The 19,330-nt window shown below is 45.0% G+C and overlaps 1 protein-coding gene across 1 annotated transcript; it reads right to left on the bottom strand.

Moving 5' to 3' along the window:
- Positions 1-73: 73 nt before the first annotated feature.
- On the bottom strand, positions 74-18,620 carry LOC138964212 (uncharacterized). Its single transcript, XM_070336108.1, has 7 exons — positions 18,425-18,620; positions 9,355-10,240; positions 8,883-8,986; positions 6,658-6,823; positions 6,035-6,164; positions 2,108-2,326; positions 74-1,241 (listed from the first exon to the last, which is right to left on the bottom strand). Exons 1-7 carry the CDS (start codon positions 18,597-18,599, stop codon positions 1,107-1,109), a joined length of 1,815 nt encoding a protein of 604 aa, XP_070192209.1. The 5' UTR covers positions 18,600-18,620; the 3' UTR covers positions 74-1,106.
- Between the last annotated feature and the right edge of the window lie 710 nt (positions 18,621-19,330).

Here is a 19,330-nt window from a genome sequence, read left to right as displayed (position 1 = left end):
TGTTTCAAACTCACATCAGCTGTGATCGATCCGGAAGTGACTGCTGTAAATGTACATGTATGCGCATGTCTGTATTTACAGTTTGCGCATGCGTAAGTATTCATGTCGTCTGCTCGTGCTGTGCCGTCTGTGCACACAACACACACACACACACACACACCACAGGCGCTCGCCCGCGAAAGTGACAAGTGGCCGTTAAGTGGCCGCTCCTGTCGAGTAAGAGGGGCACCTTAGGGCAAAAATCAGTGACCGTTGACCGCGTCAGACAGGTTAACGGCCATTAAGAGTCAATTATAGAAGGAAAACTCATTAGTCATGGGAAAGCTGGCCGCTCCGGGTAGGTTCACGCCCACGAAAGGGCCGGAAATGGAAGGGACTACTGTATATCTAACATTGACTGACTGTGTGATGATATCTTCTGCTATTGGTCTGTTTCGACAGTGATATCAAAATCTCGACCTCCGGTCTCGATTTTGATATCACTGTCTCAACAGACCATAGCAGAAGATATCATCACACAGTCCGTCAATATTGGGTATTAACATCAAAAGCAAGCGATCCCAAAACATAGATATGGGTATGTCAAACAAGACTAACTACAAGCACCACACATAAGAATCAGTACATTGAGGTGACCAAGGTGATCGGATACATACAGAAAGCAGAAAATAATGCAACAAAAACAAAAGGCTATAACATGATAGTGTGGAAAAAAAAGGAAAGATCGACATCAAAACCAAGACACCCACACATACAGATAAGTGTACATTTTACCGAAAGTACACCACACCTAAAGGTGAAACAGAGGGTTGGATACACAGAAAGCAGAAAGGAGAAGAAAATATAGGATCAAGCACTGCACATGAGAATCAGTATTGTAAGGTGATACAGGTAGCCTAATGCACACAACAGCACTACAAGCTGATTGCACACACACCAATCCCAACAAGCAACGCTACCTACATCAACAGAGCACTGCACCAAAATCTACTTGCACACACACACTCGCCATCACCTCAAGCCACACACAAACGTTACCACCAACTGCGCTAAGCCTTCGCCAACATCAATGTCCAGGTGGTGAGCAGAGAGAGGTGTGTAGAGGATCAGACACCGTACATGCTATGAGTGTTGCGGCGGACATGAGAGAGGACCTCCTCCACCGTGATGTTGCGCAGCTCAGCCACCTTGACTGCCACCATCAGCGCCATGCCAGGGTGAGACAGCGATAGTCCTTCACCCTGCAACAACAAACAAACAATCAAAGACCAATTTGGGAAATAACTCTGTCGGGTTTGTATGGGTTGTGAAAGAGTGCTTGCTTTCAGTGGCAAAAATGTATTCTTCTTTTATAGTGCCTATCTTCTTCTTCTTCTTAGTTCATGGGCTCAAACTCCCACATTCACTCATGTTTTTGCACGAGTGGGTTACTTGTATGACAATTCACAGGCCAGTCACTAGCTAGGGGTGTGTCTGAAACACATGGACAAGGAGCATGTGTGGTTTATTTGTCCCCCTAAAAGCAAGGGTAGTCACTCTTTCATAACCCATGCAAACCCAACAGAGTTATTTACGAATATTGCCATCATATTTGTATGGATGCTTGTGGAGAGCAGAAACTCTGCCTGAAAACTTTTCACAGCCGCCAACTCCATCAAATGATCATTAAATCTTTCTAAATGTTTATCAAAATGCCTGAATTCCAGCTTCAGGCACATGAACCTATGTACTTTGAGGAACATAAACCTCTACACTGGAATAAAGGTGCAACAAAATATCACTCGATACATGGAGGCTGAGATATCACTTCATCTTAAATCCGTGAAGAAAAATAAGGTTACCTCCTCATCTCATAGAGAGTGCCATGCACTCCTGAGAAGTAGGCAGTTTCTGGGTAAAATCTAGCGTTGCTCCGACACATTTTTTCTGGTACACGTCAAATGAAAATGTATTCGTTTACAACTGGTTATTCTTTAATTTTACAAAGACATTTGCACACATGCATGCAGCCAAACTCGCACGCACACACAAACACACGCACTTACGCACACACACACACATACACACAAACAAACACAAACATACACACACACACAGAAACACTCACATCAAATCCACAAGGGAAGAAATAGGGAGCATCAGTCTCCAAGAGAAGCTTGTTGAGGGGAATGTTGCGAGCCACATCGTGAGTTTCCACAGCCGACCTGTAGGTGACCAGAGGCGTCAGACCAATGAAGAGATTCTCAAAACGTGATGTCCACTTCAGGGCAGAATTGTAGTTGGAGGTGAAACAGTGGCAGTGGATCTTGTAGTCTGAAGGCACCAGCTGTTCAAAAACACAGAATTGTCAACCTTACTGGGGACTTTCTCTTCCACTAAAAGTCAAACAGAGAGTCTAAGGTGTCTTGGATTCAATCGGGAAATGCCAGAGGAAAGCAAGAGACTGGCCATAGTAAAAATGACTGCCCTTGCCGTTCTGCAATGCAGCAGCATGTAATAAGCACAACACATGTGGGCCACAAAAACCTGTCATTCAGTCATAGCAATCAAACTATTGAAATGACAGTGATTAAACTATGAATATTTGGACTGGAAACGATTAAATACCAGAAAGTTTGCTTTCTGGTATGCTTAGAAATTATGAAATATCAGAAAGTTTGGTTTTTGCTTTTGTTGGACTTGAGTGACTGGCAAATACTGACACAGAAGTATACAAGTACAGTATATCTTCAAATACACAGGTTTTTGACTGAGACACTACGGTTTACCATCTGGGCTATACCACTAAAAGAATATCCTTAACTTTTTGTGCTAAGTGTACAAGCAGGAACGAGTTGTATACATTCCAAGAGAGGGTCCTACACAACACTGTAACTGAGCCCAGCAGGTCTTGAAATGCAGCAAAGCTCCACTACAGCACAGGGATCAGGGTTGGAGTACAGTCCCCGGCGAAAGAAACGCAACTCATTCGCGGCCACTGTTGCAAGTGATTTTTCGTCATTTTCAAATTGTCGTAAAATATGAACCAGATAAGGTAAATCAAAAAGAAAAACAGATTCGTAGAGGATATTTTACTGGCTCTACGATAAATGCATAGTATTTAATCGTTTTATTTTTTACTTGTTCATAAATTGTCATACAGGGTAGGGGTCAAGCGAGTCATGATTGCAGGCAAACGTGTCTCTTCAATATACTACACAAATCGTAAAAATGCATATTTTTTAACAAGGTAAAGACATTTTTGGAGGAAATTCATTTCTCAACAAAACCATTTAATTAGAATTATTCGCCAAAGTGTTTAAGACTCCAAAAAATGAGCAAAGATCACTTAGACAGTGTTAAAAAGGGTCGTTTGGCAAAAGCTCATTCGCACAGTGATGATTTCTTTAACCCCTTCACTGCCACAGTATAACAGCATTTTGGTATTGCTGTGTGCCAGGGCAAAATTCCACTTTCTTCGGTAGGTTCACTAATCTGTTCACTGCTCGATCATTTATTGAGATATCTCTTAGATCTTTGGCATGTGTTTTGCTTATACCCTTGGCTATTATAGGATGACATGATCATTGGACTTTGTTTGTGATTGTTATAGTAAAAATTGATATAATGACCATTTTTGTCAAAAATTACAGTTTCCGGACTTACACACACACACATTGCAGCACATAAAACCACACAAAACACTGCTAAAACTGGTGTCAAACATCAGGTACTCACATTACAGCCCATAAAAGTATTCTTCTGTGTGGTAATCCATAAATCCAAAATTTTAGTAATACATTTTCATTTGATTAATATACTTACCCAACTCACATATAGCAATTAACCCTGGTTCAGTGCTAGTAACGCTGTAAGCGTCCCCTTTGTAACAAGGGAGACCACTCTAAAAAAAGAGTGACCTATCCCATAATGCCAGACTAACTTCACGTCTGACTTCCGTATGCGCGCGCATACGCAGCCATTTACATCATTCCAAAACGAAGCCCAACTCACTACTTTTTTAGACCCATCTACACCCACAGCGGGGAGGAGGGAGGGAATAAACGATGTGAGTTGTCATATTAATCAAATGAAAATTTATTACTAAAATGTTTGATTAAATTACATATCTTACCCAACTCACATATAGCAGATTGCTACTATAGGAGGAGGGTACTCACCACATTAAGAATGAAGAACTTGCCCTGCTGCTACCAAAGAAGGCAAAGCAGACAAGCCATCTTGGCGCAACCCAGCAACATCACGAAGATAGAAGTTGATGAAGATATCATCTGAGCGCCAGTAAGCTGCTTCGAGAACCTCTGATAGGCGGCCCGAACGCAGCACAGCCAAAGAAGAAGCCCAGGCTCTAGCCTCGTGAGTTCTTGCAGCTGTTAAAGGCAAAACTGCCCTGATATCCCCAGACTGATTCTGCCACCAGGCATAAGCATGACAAATCGTCGTGGAGACCCATTTCGCCAGGGTAACTCTTGAAATGTCTTTACCTCGCACTGTGTTGAGGGAAATAAACAATAACTTTTGAGTCTCCGAGCGAACAGACAAAGTCCTAGTCAAGTACGATCTCACCTCACATAGTCGCGAAGACAAGACAACAAGTAGAATACCAAGAGGAATGCACCCAAGTCCAAGGACCAAGTACAAAGGCTGAACACAGCCAGAGCGTACAGAACTGCGACCAGCTAGCTGAACGCTGAGTTTTGGAATGATGTAAATGGCGGAGTATGCGCGCGCATACGGAAGTCAGACGTGAAGTTAGTCTGGCATTATGGGATAGGTCACTCTTTTTTAGAGTGGTCTCCCTTGTTACCAAGGGGACACGTACAGCGTTACTAGCACTGAACCAGGGTTAATTGCTATATGCGAGTTGGGTAAGAGATGTAATTTAATCACTTCTTGTAGAGCTTCCAGAACACTGTATCGCTTGAAAACAGGTCTACGAGTTGAGGTCCGACTTTCGGCCGCCATTGTGAATGGCGGCTGAATGCTATAGTCGGTTATACATTTCTAACACAGTTTTCAACACGTGGTAGTAACTTATCCGAACGGTCTATGGGAAAGAACTGTGTTTAGAACCCCTACAAGTACTTGACAGTGGTTACCTCCCATTTAGTTTTCAGAAATGTCCTGAAATGTTGTTGACACAAATCCCACGTACGAGATACGGTTATGGGCGTACGACAAACCGAAAATGACCACGTATTACATACGGGGTGGGCAGTGAAGGGGTTAAAAAAACAGATGCTATTTGTGGCCAAGTGTCTGTCAGGCTATAACTAGAAACAAAAAAGTGCGTTTTTTTTATAGATTTTTTTTAACATCAATCGATTAGCGATAGTGATTCGTATGAAAGTACTATGAAGCCAAACGCATACGTCCCCCCTCCCTTAACACATATTTACACACACATGCACACAAATACACCCATGCATATACATACACACACACAGACACACACATCCATACATACAGATAAACAAACAGACAGTTACACGAACAAAGTCACGATGTGCAGGAGCGCTACACAGTGCTAAAATGGACGCCAACTGTCACTTTAATGGTCGCTGTCCCAGTTTGTCTGTCACTATTTCTCCAAAGTTATATTTCTCACATTTAAAACAACGGACACAGAGACAAAGACACACACACACACAAACACTCATGCACGCCCGCACACATAAACACTGACAGACGCATGGACACACATGCACACGCCGGCCCGCGTGCGTGCGTGTGTGTGTGCCTACGTGTGTGAGAGTTGTGGTTGTGCCTTCAGGCCGGCGGGCCGGCGTGTGCATGTGTGTCCGCGCGTCTGTCCGTGTATGTGTGCGTGCATGAGTGTTTGTGTGTGCGTGTGTCTTTGTCTCTGTGTCCGTTGTTTTAAATGTGAGAAATATAACTTTGGAGAAATAGTGACAGACAAACTGGAACAGCTACCATTAAAGTGACAGTTGGCGTCCATTTTAGCACTGTGTAGCGCTCCTGCACATCGTGACTTGCCCTGGGGAGCAGCGAGAACAATGCAGATGCTACTGACCTCCTCCAGAATCTCCAGACAATCGTCCTCAGCCTCCCTGCTGTGAATGACCAGAGGTAGCTGCATCTCCAGAGCTATCTTGATCTGTCTGATGAACACCTCCTTCTGCTTGGCTGCCGTTTGCCCGTGGCTGAAACAAGTTGGAAGATACAAGTCACAATCATGAAGCGTTTATTTTATGCAGAGGTGATATTTTCATCGGTTTGCCTTGGCATTAGTAACGGTGCAAAAAGAAAAATATTACAGCATAGATACCTTAACTTATCAAGGATGACACAGCAATGATGTTTTTTGTTGGAAATCAATCTGTGTTGTGCAGTCTATGATTAAAACTAAATTTGTAAAGATAGAGGATGAGACTTCAAACATACCAGGTTACAGCTACAATAAGTACAAAATGATCAACTAGTCAAAGTAATCCACAAAATCCATTTTTCTCTGGTTCAGTCGTGGTTTAGTAGCAAGCGAGTTAGAACAGTTAGCATGCTCTACCAGTATAAGATGCTACATTTGGCTGCAGTCACAACAATAGCCAGGCCTTGACAGCACAAAACACTCAACACAAGTCAGCATAATGTAAGTAGTGCTTTGCACAGGCAAAAAGGACACGGTGAAGAACCCACTGTTTGGAATAGTCGAGGCCAATTTCTCCCAGAGCCACAGTTTTCTTGTGCTTGAGGGATTTCCTGAGCCCAATCTCGGCCCACTCTGTGTAGTCCACAGCACTCTTGGGGTGACAGCCCATCGCCATCCACACCTGTGGTTCTTCCACTATCGGCTTCCACTTGGCTGACAACACACACACATTACAAAGAAGATATCCAGAAAAAAAAGTTTAGTTGAATTACGACAAGTTTACAATTAAACATCAATTTATTTTTAAATATCAATAACGATATATTTAAATCTTGAGTTGAAAAAAATACATTTGTACAGTGGTAACCTGTACACTACCCGCTTGACCTACACTTCCTGCCAACGCAGGAAGCGCAGCTGCCGGAAACGGCTGCTGTACAAGGGCAAGGCTCGAACCGGAAGGGACCATGGGCTGTCCGCAAACCGATAAACCTACACTTCCTGCCAAAGCAGGAAGCGAAGCTGCCGGAAACGGCTGCTGTACAAGGGCAAGGCTCGAACCGGAAGGGACCAAGGGCTGTCCGCAACCGATGAACCAACACTTCCGGCTGGAGCCGGAAGAGAAGCTGTCGCGAACGACTGCTTACGTATAGCGCAGCTCGAGCCAGATGGGACCATGGTCTGTCCGCTTTCCAACGAGGCACTACTTCCGGGAACCGGAAGAGCAGCTGCCAAAAACGGCTGCTGCGAGCACATACCTTGTACTGACCGCATCCCCGAAGGGACATGCTCAGGTGCACTCCTGCAAGCGGAAGCCACCGAGTGCCGGCCAAGAAGAGAAACTTGTCCCAGCGAGTGGAGTCCAGAGACATCACGGGCGCCAGAAGACTGGGCCGACGATCCGGAAACGCAAGTGAGCGGCGAAGACCCGGGGAAAAACATCCGGAATCAGAAGACGCCAGCGTCAACAGAGAAGCCAACGAGCGAGGGTCGCCTACCCCCGGGAGGGAGAAGGAGCTGGCCACAGGGTCCGCACGCAAAAATGTCTGCACGGACGGGAGTACGGATCTCTGGAGCAAAGCAGAAATAAGACAAGCCACCAGAGCGCTAGACTCTGGTGTAAACACAGGGGTAAAAAACGGACGCACTAGCGGCCGAACCTGACGTCTGAGAGCCAGACGGAGTCTCCTCCGGCGCCGAAAAAGGCACAGAAAAGACAGTGTAAGTCTTAAATCAGAAACATGTACAATGGGGTTCTAGCAGAAGACATGGACGAGGATATGGGCAAACCAGGCCCTTGCCCTTACCCTCAGTCTTCCCTCCCCCCCCCCCCCCCCCCCCCGTTATTTCTCACTATCCGCCATGCCGACGACGTGAGAAAGTAAACTACTGAAAAGTAACAAAGTCTCAAGGACGTAAACTTCAGCAGAACCAAACTAGCACTAGTATACAAGCCACTAAAAGGTAGCTACAACAACATGCTACTGGCAAAAACGTTCAAAGTCCGAGCACGGACCCAAACATACCAGTATAAACAACATGAGCTAGAGAAAAAATGGCGACCAAAATGGCGGCCACAACAACAAACTACTGAGCAAAATTTATAAGTCCAGAGGACGTAAAATTTTCAGCAGAATGAACAATGCAAAACAACAAGCAAGGAACAATCTCACCAGCTACTGAGCTAGAAACAGCTAGGAGCAGACGGGGAACCGAGGCCGGTGGGTGTCAAGCAGACAACAAACCGGCCAGGAGCGAAATCACAGATCGACCTGTCTCTCTGGCTGAAAGGAGTCGAATGAGGATATCTCGTATGGGATACGGGAGCTGTGGCGTGATACACGCTACGGGAGGTAACCCTGTGTGGCAAGCTTGCTTCTTTTTTGTATGGGTTGCTTCCCTTAAACTATAGACGGGATAGCGTTTTTCAGACACCTTAGCATCTCTGACTGCGTCAATGCTATTATGTGATTCGGAGTAAGAATATATGTAATTTGATTGTAAGCCTTTCACAGGCTTTCATATTACCACAAGTATTTCATCACCACCGTCTTTTGTGACTTCAACCCAAATGTTTACTCACAGGCAGCTGACAGGAGCAAATTGACCATAATCACATGCACTCAGAAAGGGTCAGGTCTACTTGGAGCAATTTTGTGTTTACCATAACATTCTTTGCAAGAAGTACATGTCATGTGCATGTAAACAGACAATAAATCTGTCGCACCAATCCTGAATGTAAAATGAAACCTAAGGGCTATTCAAAACTTACATTCATTTGTGAAGCTTTTGGGATTGCAAAACACAGCAACACAACCCTCAAAGTTAGCAGGAAAGGTGTGTTTTTTCTTGTCCCTGTATGAAGCAAATGTACCACTGCACAAACAAGAAAAGAACCCCTGAATTACTGAAACACATCAGTCAGAATCGTGAGGTCCACAGGAATGATATTTATTAGAATGATTTCTCAGACTAGGATGTACACAAAACAATGCCAAATTAAAGACCAAGGGCACGATTACATTAAAAGCTTGGGAAAGTCAAGCCAGTTGTAACTTACAATTCTCTACTTTTACATTAATGAAAGACTTACATGCTCACAAAACTTGCACCCAAAAGAGGGGAACCAATGCCACAGACAAAACACACACACACAACAGACCGAAGTGAAAGAGGGCAAGACAAACACACTCTGCTTCTTTCCAGAACTCATTAGTCACAGCAGTCGCTCACACTCAACTTACCAGTAAGGTTCTCTGTTGAAGAGAAAGTCCAGGTGACAGTGGGTGTCCACGTACGGCGTCTGATACTGTTTGAAGAATGCCTCTTTGGCCTCCTTGCCCCATCGGCTAGACCCCGTCAATCGGTTGTCGTTCAACAGCCGAGATGAATAGGGAGACACTCCTCGACCGCAACTGCTGGCTGGAAGTGGAAGGGGGGAGGAGGAGTCAACCATGATGAATGGCTTTTTGCGAAAGAAGGTTTTGCATGTGCCATCCTCCTTGATGATGCGGAATGACCCAGGCTGCTGCGGGTTGGTGGTTGTGGCAGCCATGCTGGCGTAGGACCCCACAGCTAAATCTGATGCCTGAGAGGGGGAGGTGCCGAGAGCCGGGAAGTCTTCATTGTACACCACCGTATCATTTTTTCTGGAGTTGTCCCACCACCCGCCTGGAGAAGTGAAGGTGTTGGAGCAGGAATCGTCAGGTGGGTTTGCCACACCCCGGCGACAACCACCCAGAGAGGGGACCATGTTGGTGCTAGAATCCACAGGTGGGGTGTTCATCAGACCCCTACCACACTGAACATTTCTGCTTGCACAGCTCAGCCCTGAATCGGAGGACACGCCAGGGGCTGTCTCCACAGCAGGAGGGTACGACCTTCTTGTGGGGTTTCGATTCACACTGGTTGTGGGGTTTCGATTCACGCTGGGAATGTGGCGCCTCTGAAGAAAGTGAGAGAGGCCTTGCCCACAGTTCTGTCTCTTGTGGGGAGGAAGGTATCTGCCAGTGGAGGCACTCATGTCCTGTGCAGTGCTGGTGTGAGTGGAGGGCAGCAGGGGAGAGGTGGGACTGTCGCACTCCTCTGAGCCGGAGTCTTTGTACATCTGAAAGTAACGCTCTCTCTGGGCTGAGGAAAAAATTATAAACTGTTATTCAAAAACAGCATCTATCTTTTCACATGAGAAAATAATACCACTTGTTTGGAAACATTACATTACATGCACAAGTTCTGAATTATCAGCCTAACTTCACGAAATTAACTTCTTTATGCTGCTATCTTCAACTGCATTAAATCGAAAATTTTAATGTAAATTTTCATTTGATTAATATACTTACCCAATTCACATATAGCAATTTACTTCAGTTTAGTGCTAGGACGCTGAAAACTACGCTCACCCTGCTAAGGGGGAAAGTACCCTAAAAATAGAACAGCCTTGACCGTCACATAATGACGTCATGACAAGGATACCCCCCAGCATGCTCTGCGCACGCGTGCTCTCGCCGCCATCTTGTATTCATTCGCTCGAAGCGCCCCTGTAATATTTTTAGGAGAACTAAAGCGGGGTAGGCGGGAGGGACTTCAGTATGTGAATTGGGTAAGTATATTAATCAAATGAAAATTTACATTAAAATTTTCGATTAAATTACATATCTTATCCCAATTCACATATAGCAGATTGCTAATTAAGGTGGTGGGATGCTCACCTATGAGCTAGGCAACAATTGCCCTGCTGCTACCATCGCTGGTAGAGCCTTTGTACCATCCTGCCGCGTACTGGAATGTCGCGCAGGTAAAAGTAGATCTTCTTCTTCTTCTGCGTTCGATGTTGGTGGCCGGTAAAAGTAGATAAAAAACATCCTCAGATCTCCAGTAGGCGGAGTAGAGGACTTCAGATAATCTTCCTGATTCCAGAATCAACTTAGCTATGTCCTTATCTCTCTTTGTGTACAAAGACGATAAAAGTAGCTTATGTTTGTAATCTTAACTCCTTGTATGAGACAGAAAGGAGCATAGTGATCTAACTGATCAGATTCATAAGACTAGGTCGCCTGTGGCGAGAATCCTATCACAAGGAAAAACTTAGCCATCAGAGATGGCTATCCTGACTTCTGTTTCTTGGCTAAGAAGTCTGGCCGGAAACAGAGTGAGATAGAGTGTCTATATTGAATACTACATCTCCCTGTAAGCCAGAGAGTGCGTGAATCTCGCTACCTCTGTGTGCCGTAGCTAGACGCAAAGTGGAGTGTTTCCACGTCAGATTTATGAAGAAGAGCGGCCTGTAGCGGTTCAAAATCTGTGGAGCATAGAAACTCCAGTACCAAAAGACTCAGCCTTGCCGTGCTGTGACCCTTTGGCTATGAACGCTATCTAGCCTATGGTCTCTCTGTTGGGGGAGACCTGTAACCTTATACTGCGAGCTGAGCAAGACACGCTGATAAGACTAGGAAGAAACATAGCCTAAACCGGTAAGGCCTATGAGTAGAACCATGCTCTATCTCGCACAGTGTGGAAGGAGCCCAAGGGAGAACTGTCCAAGTACGAACATGCACCCCCCCCCCCCCCCCTCTTTTTTTCCACCTTGTCTCATAAGACTTATGAGTGAAGAGAAAAGCCCCGTTTGCGAGAGTATGACAGAAAGTCACTGATCTTTTCAAAGAAAAGGATGGAGTACAGAGAGTAAAACAAGCTCCAGAGAAAACAACCGTTGTCCTCAATGGTTACGGGAGTGGTATAAGCGAGAACTATGTACCCAAGTCCCTAAGCGGTGGCTTTGAAAGAAAGGGAGGCGAACTCCGGTGAAACCGGCAGTGTAACCCTCTAGGGAGCGAAGTACTGCTGATGTTGTGCTTGAGAAAACGACAGTGCAATAGCTGAAGCCGAAAGGCCGCAGCTTGAATATTAAAGAGATTGCCTGCCAGGCCCGTGTTCCAAACGGTCACCCATCCCGGTAGAACCGGGCTCAATAATTGTTAACCTCGGTGGTCGGAAAAGACCGTGTAGCTGCCAATGGCTGTGAACGGAAGTCTAAGCCACGGCTGCCAAAAGCGGGTATACCTCCCCTGTTTGCAAAGCAGGGGTGAAAAGTCAGGAGTATTGAAAACCTGATTGCCTGTTAGTATTTCGCTAACTGGCCCGCAAACGGGGAAGACGCGACTGGGTATCGGTAACCTGATCCGCTCTCAGACCATGCTCCTATCAAATCCCGTCCCAAGGGAGGGGTGAGTGAGCGTCTTACGAGTTTAAAATTGCCGACGCATATAATGCTAGAGGCATTACATGTAGCTAGTTCTGAAACCTTGGGAAAATATCTGCAAGGAAAGAGAACTGGCATTATAAAATAAGTGGCCTCTGTTAGAAGAGGTCACTGTAGAGCTAAGGTTCCATTAACTGGTACATCAAGAATTGATACCTGAAGAACGATACCCCAAGAGCAAAGATAATCTCAGCTTTTTCCGCCCAAATGCGAAAATGACTCAGACTACAATGTCGTTAAAAACCATGCAGAGGGATCTGAGTATGAATCCGAAGCTGCATCCCCGAAACTGAAGTTTCGTGATTCAGCCTTCGTTGGCTTAATCTAGAGGCAAAGAGTACTGTTTGCGAAGTAGGAGAAGACTCCTGGCGCAAAGCCAAATAGTACGAAATCCAGGGGCCACCGCTGGGAAGACTACAGTAAGAGTGTAGTTTGTTAAATCGCGGTAGAAAAGGCCCCTGAGGGGTGTAAAGCTGAAGTTGAAACACTAAACCAGAAGGTGAATGATTCTAACTGTTATCACCAAACAAACGCGTTCACTATCTTTCTCGACTGGGAAAAAGATACCCAAACGCCTTAATGTGCAATTTTGGCAGGTTAAAGAGTGCTTCAAGTTGTCCGGCAAAAGTCGCTGAAGTGTGACTGTGAAGCCGTTTATTCTTAAACAAAGATGCTTGTGTGAACAGCTCAGATCATGGGTAATTTTAACACCTTCACATTTAAATGCTTATTTTATAGCCATCCATTGAATTGAGAAGAAAACAAAGCATACTAAACTGCTAAGCATGAATCAAACAATAAGAAAATAAAAAGAACCAACAGCATCGTTTTGTATGTGTGGGTAGTAAACACGTTTTATTTACAAAACACGGCGGAAAATGGCGACAAATTTGTTGCACAGCGACAGGTCACTTTCTTCAACCAAGGCCAGTACTTTCATACATGACAAAGGAAAGCAAATAATGGCCTGAATAATAAAGTTATAGTGTTCCTTTGCGTGTCTGAGTGATAAACTGTTTTAACCAACTATCTTCTGAAACGTAATTGCACTCAGCAGATTTGTCTTCCGCTCATAACTTTCGTGTCACACGGTCTTTGCGACAAACAGATAGATCGCATTCTCGCAGAAAATCATTGACAACACAGACCAGTCATTTTTAGCATTGCATTTGGGAAGGGCTACTATTATACTAGTGTGTTTTAAGAAAGAAAAACATTACAGTATCGGCAGAACACGACCAAATGAGTTTTCGTGTCACAGCGTTATGGGCGTGAGATTGTGTTCTCACACTGTTGCAAAATCATTGACAACACAGACAAGTCAGTTTTAGCATAGACATTGGGAAAGGCTACTATTATAGTGTGTTTTAGGAAAGAAAAACATTATAGTATCAGCAGAACACGACCAAATCATGACAAATGAGTTTGCGTTTTGGGCGTTATGGGCGTTTTTTCACACTGCAGATCATATCTCAAAAACTACGGAGTGGATCTTTATGAAATTTGATATGGATATTTTTGACTGGATTTTCTCATAGAAGGTTTTTCCGTTTATTGATAGGACAGTTTGATGACGTCATATTTTACCGTTTGCCAAAAGGTCGAGGCAGCACTTTCACAGTTACAGTTTTTCATCAATTTGATCGAATTTCTTATCACACAATCTCAGATCTAGGCCGGATTATGGGATTGCATTTCACTTTGGTCACTTAAAGTTTTGTTATTGAAATGTTTGTTCGAAATATGTCATTTTTTCAAATTTTTAAAAACTAATATTTGAAACAAAAAATTTATATTGGTGTATTCCCTATTGCGTCCTGTATCTAAAACTATATAGTTTTGTTGTTTTGTATTGATAATTATGCTTAAAAATGAAGAAAACCGATAAATAACCACTATCTTTATTTATGAAAAAAGACACTTAAAAACAACTTCTATCTATTCCTTACCATTTTCTGATTCCAAATATATATAGTTTCATGGTGTTTGACGTTGAAAATAGGCTAAAACTTAACAAACTCGGATCGTTGAATGGAAATTATACTTCCAAGCTCCGTGCAGCTGACAACATGATAAAAACACGTCATTTCAAGTGTGGAACACGCTCATGACGTCATACTGAAAGGTGATGAATTATGGCTTCACCTTGCGATGTTTCATTTCAAACATGGTAACATTTTTAAAGGGGTTTCTTTCTCAGATTTCTGTTTGCCCTCTGTCTGTCTCTCTATGTCTCCGTCTGTCTGACTGATTCAATTAAATGTGTAATTACTTAGTTTTGCAAAAGTCAAACTAAGTAGGATATACCTAATTGATTCAGGTCTCTAAATTCTTATTGTAAAATTGTGAGTTTTATTCAAAACAAATTTAATTGGTGTTTTAAACTCAATAATGGGGCATGCTGTGATGAGTAGAAGAATGTGTGCTTACGAGCAGAAAAAGCCCATCAAAGTCAAGAATCGTGTTTTTCTTTTTCTATTTTCACCTTGTAGCTTCATACAGACTATAAGCAACAGTGTAGTTCCACTTCCAGTGCAATATCTTGTACTTTAATTTTGACCATCTGTGTAACACTTTATTGACCCATGATCTGAGCTGTTCACTTGTACATCTGAAGCTAAACATAAGCTGTCTGACATAGAGTCCGAGATTGACGTCACCCAGTCTTCTGGTCTGAGTGCGTCTCTGACTGACGCGGGTGTCTCCATTGTGAACTTGATTTGTCTCAAATATATATCTGTTCAGAGGGGACAAGACTAAAACTGGGCGCCAGCCCCCTGAAGCCTTCGGCACCACAAAAATACCCCCATCGAAGACTGGGGAATTGTGGTCCGTTACTTCGTCGATCGCCTCCTTCTGTACCAGAGACAAGATTTCTGCTTGTATCGCTGTCTTTGCTTCCGTATAAACGGGAAACTTGAACAGCGGTAGCACTCTGGTTAAGGGAGCCTCCCTTCCCTCCAGAGTAGTCTCTCCAATGCTACAAGGGATGACTCTGTATAAGGAACAGCTCTGCCCCTATTGTGGCCATCCTCCCTGAGTGTCGCTAACTCCGGCGTAACCGGAAGTGGAGCACGTGGTAGGGAAAAAGTGTCTAAGAGATTATATGGCTTAAAGTTCAAAAAGAACCTCCAGGCAGCAGCTTGCCCAACATAAGAGGTTGGCCGTGCGGGAGCTAGCCACAGCTGTGCCAACTCTGGTGCCGGACTGTGCGCCGAAAGCAGAAGCACTGTGTCCAAAGGCACAATTCCGACCGGGAATTCAAAGCCAGAATCTTAGACATCCCATACGCCACTGAGGGAGATTCACGAAACCTAAAAGTTTGATTTTCCCCCTGTGTTGCACGAAAAACTCTGACAGCAGAAGGTGGTGACGCAGACAGGCTTGTTGTAGCCACCACTCCTTCCTCAAAGAATCTTGAAACTCTTGTCCTTTAACTGGAATTCTAGAACCAGCCAGAAACGCGGACCTGCGCGTATGCACTGCATGTGCGTAGAGCTGAGCAGAAAGACGCATTCGCTCTGCTGAGACTTTAGCCAAAGTAGCGAGCAGAGTAGTCACGTCCCTTTAAACTCGCGTCACTCCGAAATACAAACGGATCTAGTGACGTGGCGACAGAACGGGAGAGAGACCTGAGCAGCGTCTACGACAGAGACGCTAACTCCAAGTTGAATCCCCCTGATTCCTCCAAATACAAGAGATAGGCTTCTGTATAAAGAACAGATCTGTCTCTGCTATAGCCCTCCTCTCTGAGCGTCGCCAACTCCGGTATTACCGGGAGCGTCGCGCGTGGCAAAAAGTAGGAGTCTATGAGAAGCGTGGAGCAGCGTTCAACGTCACCTTTCGTCCCGCCTGCTGCGAGACTTGAAAGGCTCGATGTGCGTCCGCCAACCAAGGCTTGGCCGAGTTGGGTGCCTGATCATGCTCTGCTAGAAAAGGCACTGAACCAGACGACGCATACCCGTGTCCCGAACGCTTAGCCAGTATCAAAGCATCTCATAAGCCACCAAAGGAGATTCACGAAACTTAAAAGTCGGTGTCTCTTCTTGTGGTGAGTGGAAAAACTCCAACAGAGGAAGATGGTAGTGCCGCAGCATTAGCTGCTGACACCACTCCTTCCTCAAAATCCTTGAGGCTACCTGAGCTGCCATTGCTACCGCTTGGTATAGCTTGGCTGGCAACCGGAAATTGGTATCGTCATCCACAGCGGAATCACCGTATTCTGATTCTCCTTCCGGAAGTTCGCCGCCACATTGACTAGCATCGTCATAGGCGGTATCCTCCGGAAGTGAGGGTGCTTGTGAGGTATAACCACCACCAGCATCCTCCCTCGAGAATACTTCCTGCCCCCCCCCCCCACCCCCCCCCCCCCCCCCCCGCCCCCTGGGCGGAAGTGTGGACGCTGTGCCGATACCGGATCCTGAATAGGCCGTACCGACAATAGCGTATCTTCCGTTCTAAGCACAGGCATAGGAAGAGGCGTACCTCGACCAGCTACCCGTCTATTGACGGCTTCCTGCTCCCGTGGCGGAAGTTGAGACCGTTGTGCCGTCGCTGAGTCACTGCCAGGCATGCACTTCGTATCTCCCGTACTAAGAGCAAGCACCGGAAGGGAAAATCCTCGACCAATGCCTCTCTATTGACGGCTTCCGCTCCCGTGGCGGAAGTTGAGACCGTTGTGCCGTCGCTGAGTCACTGCCAGGCATGCACTTCGTATCTCCCGTCTAAGAGCAAGCACCGGAAGGGAGAATCCTCGACCGGATGCCTGTCTATTGACGGCTTCCTGCCCGACGCCAGGCGGAAGTAGGGAACTACGTTGTGCCGTCGCTGGAACAGTGCCAGGCATGCACGCGCGTAATTCCCTGTGGGACAGTACGCTACCTTCAGAAATGATGTCGTTCCAGGAGGACGATGCAGAATGAGAAGACGCACTTCCATCAAACTCAGCATGAACATCGGCGCTTGTAATTGTAGCTGACGGGGTTGCCTTAACCCTCGGCTGCACGCTAGCGTTGTCCGCACTCTCATGCAGCGAACGCAACTGCGCACTCGCTGATTTCAACTCCGCTGAAAACATGGCACGCAGTTGATCGCTAAACAAAGCAAACATGGATGACAAATCTTCTTTCTCTGCCGCTACACTAGGCTTAACCGACGCTGTCTTGCACTCTTGCTTCAGCGCCGGCATTACGGGACTCTTAGGGTCATCAATATGAACTGAAAACGATGTATTAGAAGCTGGTTCAAACACACTAACTGTGGTTTTCGCCACCTTAGCTTTCTTCGCCGCCTTCTTAGACGGGGACTCTGCTGTCCCTACCTGTCTAGCGCTAGATTTCTTCTTCCCACTGTCTGCCATACTGGCGAAAGTCTCGAACGTCAAAACGTAAACAAGACTAACTTGTGGCAAACGAAAGAATAACAACAAGGTAAAACTGGAAAAATCTCACCCAAACTCAGCCAAAGCTAAGTAACAAACGTGTGACCAGGGTTGGTACTGCCAAGAAGCAGTGGGCTAAGGAATAGCCCGAGCGTAGACCAAAACACGTCCGCAACCAACGTCGCTGAAGAGTAGAATGAATACAAGATGGCGGCGAGAGCACGCGTGCGCAGAGCATGCTGGGGGGGTATCCTTGTCATGACGTCATTATGTGACGGTCAAGGCTGTTCTATTTTTAGGGTACTTTCCCCCTTAGCAGGGTGAGCGTAGTTTTCAGCGTCCTAGCACTAAACTGAAGTAAATTGCTATATGTGAATTGGGATAAGATATGTAATTTAATCAGAATATAACCATAAGTATCGATTAAACACTGAATTTCCCTTCCTTGAACCATGTGAAGTAAAGGCCGACTACAACTCATATTTAGGTGGCTGGACCAGACAACAAAAGAGTGCATGTTAGTGTGTATTAAGTCGAAAACAATAAAAGGGATCGTAACTTAAACGGATCACTACATAAATGTTATATCTATTTTTGACCAAAATATGACATTTGATCTCGACAGTCATTGTTCACCTTGAGGCTTAGACACAAATAACGTACGGTAAACACCTACCTGCCACAAAATAGGAGTACGGAGCTTGACTGTGGCTGGGTGGCTTGGCGATGTTGGCTTGCCCTCCATCATCGTCCTCCAGGTCACTGCTGGACGCGTCATAGTCGCCCCGTGTGTCCAGAGAACTGTCCAGGGGACACACCTCTGAGGAAGACGTTTCTGGACCCGAGTTCATTGCTGCACGGACGCCTGGGTAAGGGCTGGGAGAAGCAAGAAAAATCTAGAATAAATACTCGCCTAAAAAAACTGATCACAACAATTCGTCAAGAAGAATAATTTTATTATAGTGATTTTGAAATTTAGCTCTCATTTCTCAAACCGAGGTTTTCAAAAAATTCTTCATAGAAAAACTTTCTGATCACCTTATGCATAGTCATGCCTTTTGTTCATCCTTCAAACTCCATTGGGATTTTTTTAATTACTGACATTTTCTACAGCAGTTCTAATCCCTTGTCACCCGAAAACTATTTATTTTTGTCAACAGACATCAGGCCGGCCGGCCTAACACAGCTCATAAATAAGACTCTCCAGATTACTCAAGTAGTCAAAAACTGGTCATTCTCCCTTTATTTATGTGAACTCAACCCCACCATGACCGCGAAATTTGACCAGGGTCAACCAGACATATGAATGTTTGGAGGTTATCAAACCCAGAAGCGTACAAAGTTTCAAAGCTCTGGTTTTAATAACATCGCTGAAAATTATAATTTCTTTTTTTCATTACCCATAACTCAACCCCATCATAACCTTGAAAATTGATGAGGGGTCAACCACTTCCCATTAACTAAGACTCTCCTGATTACTCAGGGCAGTCAAACACCTCTGCAGTGAAAGGCAGTCCGTCCCGTTTAAACAATTGGACTCAACATCTCATGTTTGGCCAGAGGGAGAATTTCTAGTAAAATA

This window comes from Littorina saxatilis, linkage group LG4, assembly GCF_037325665.1.
Source record: "Littorina saxatilis isolate snail1 linkage group LG4, US_GU_Lsax_2.0, whole genome shotgun sequence".
In the NCBI taxonomy this organism is placed as follows: domain Eukaryota; kingdom Metazoa; phylum Mollusca; class Gastropoda; order Littorinimorpha; family Littorinidae; genus Littorina; species Littorina saxatilis.
The sequence above is the reverse complement of the archived record's forward strand: the minus strand, read 5'-3'. Positions and strand labels throughout refer to the sequence as shown.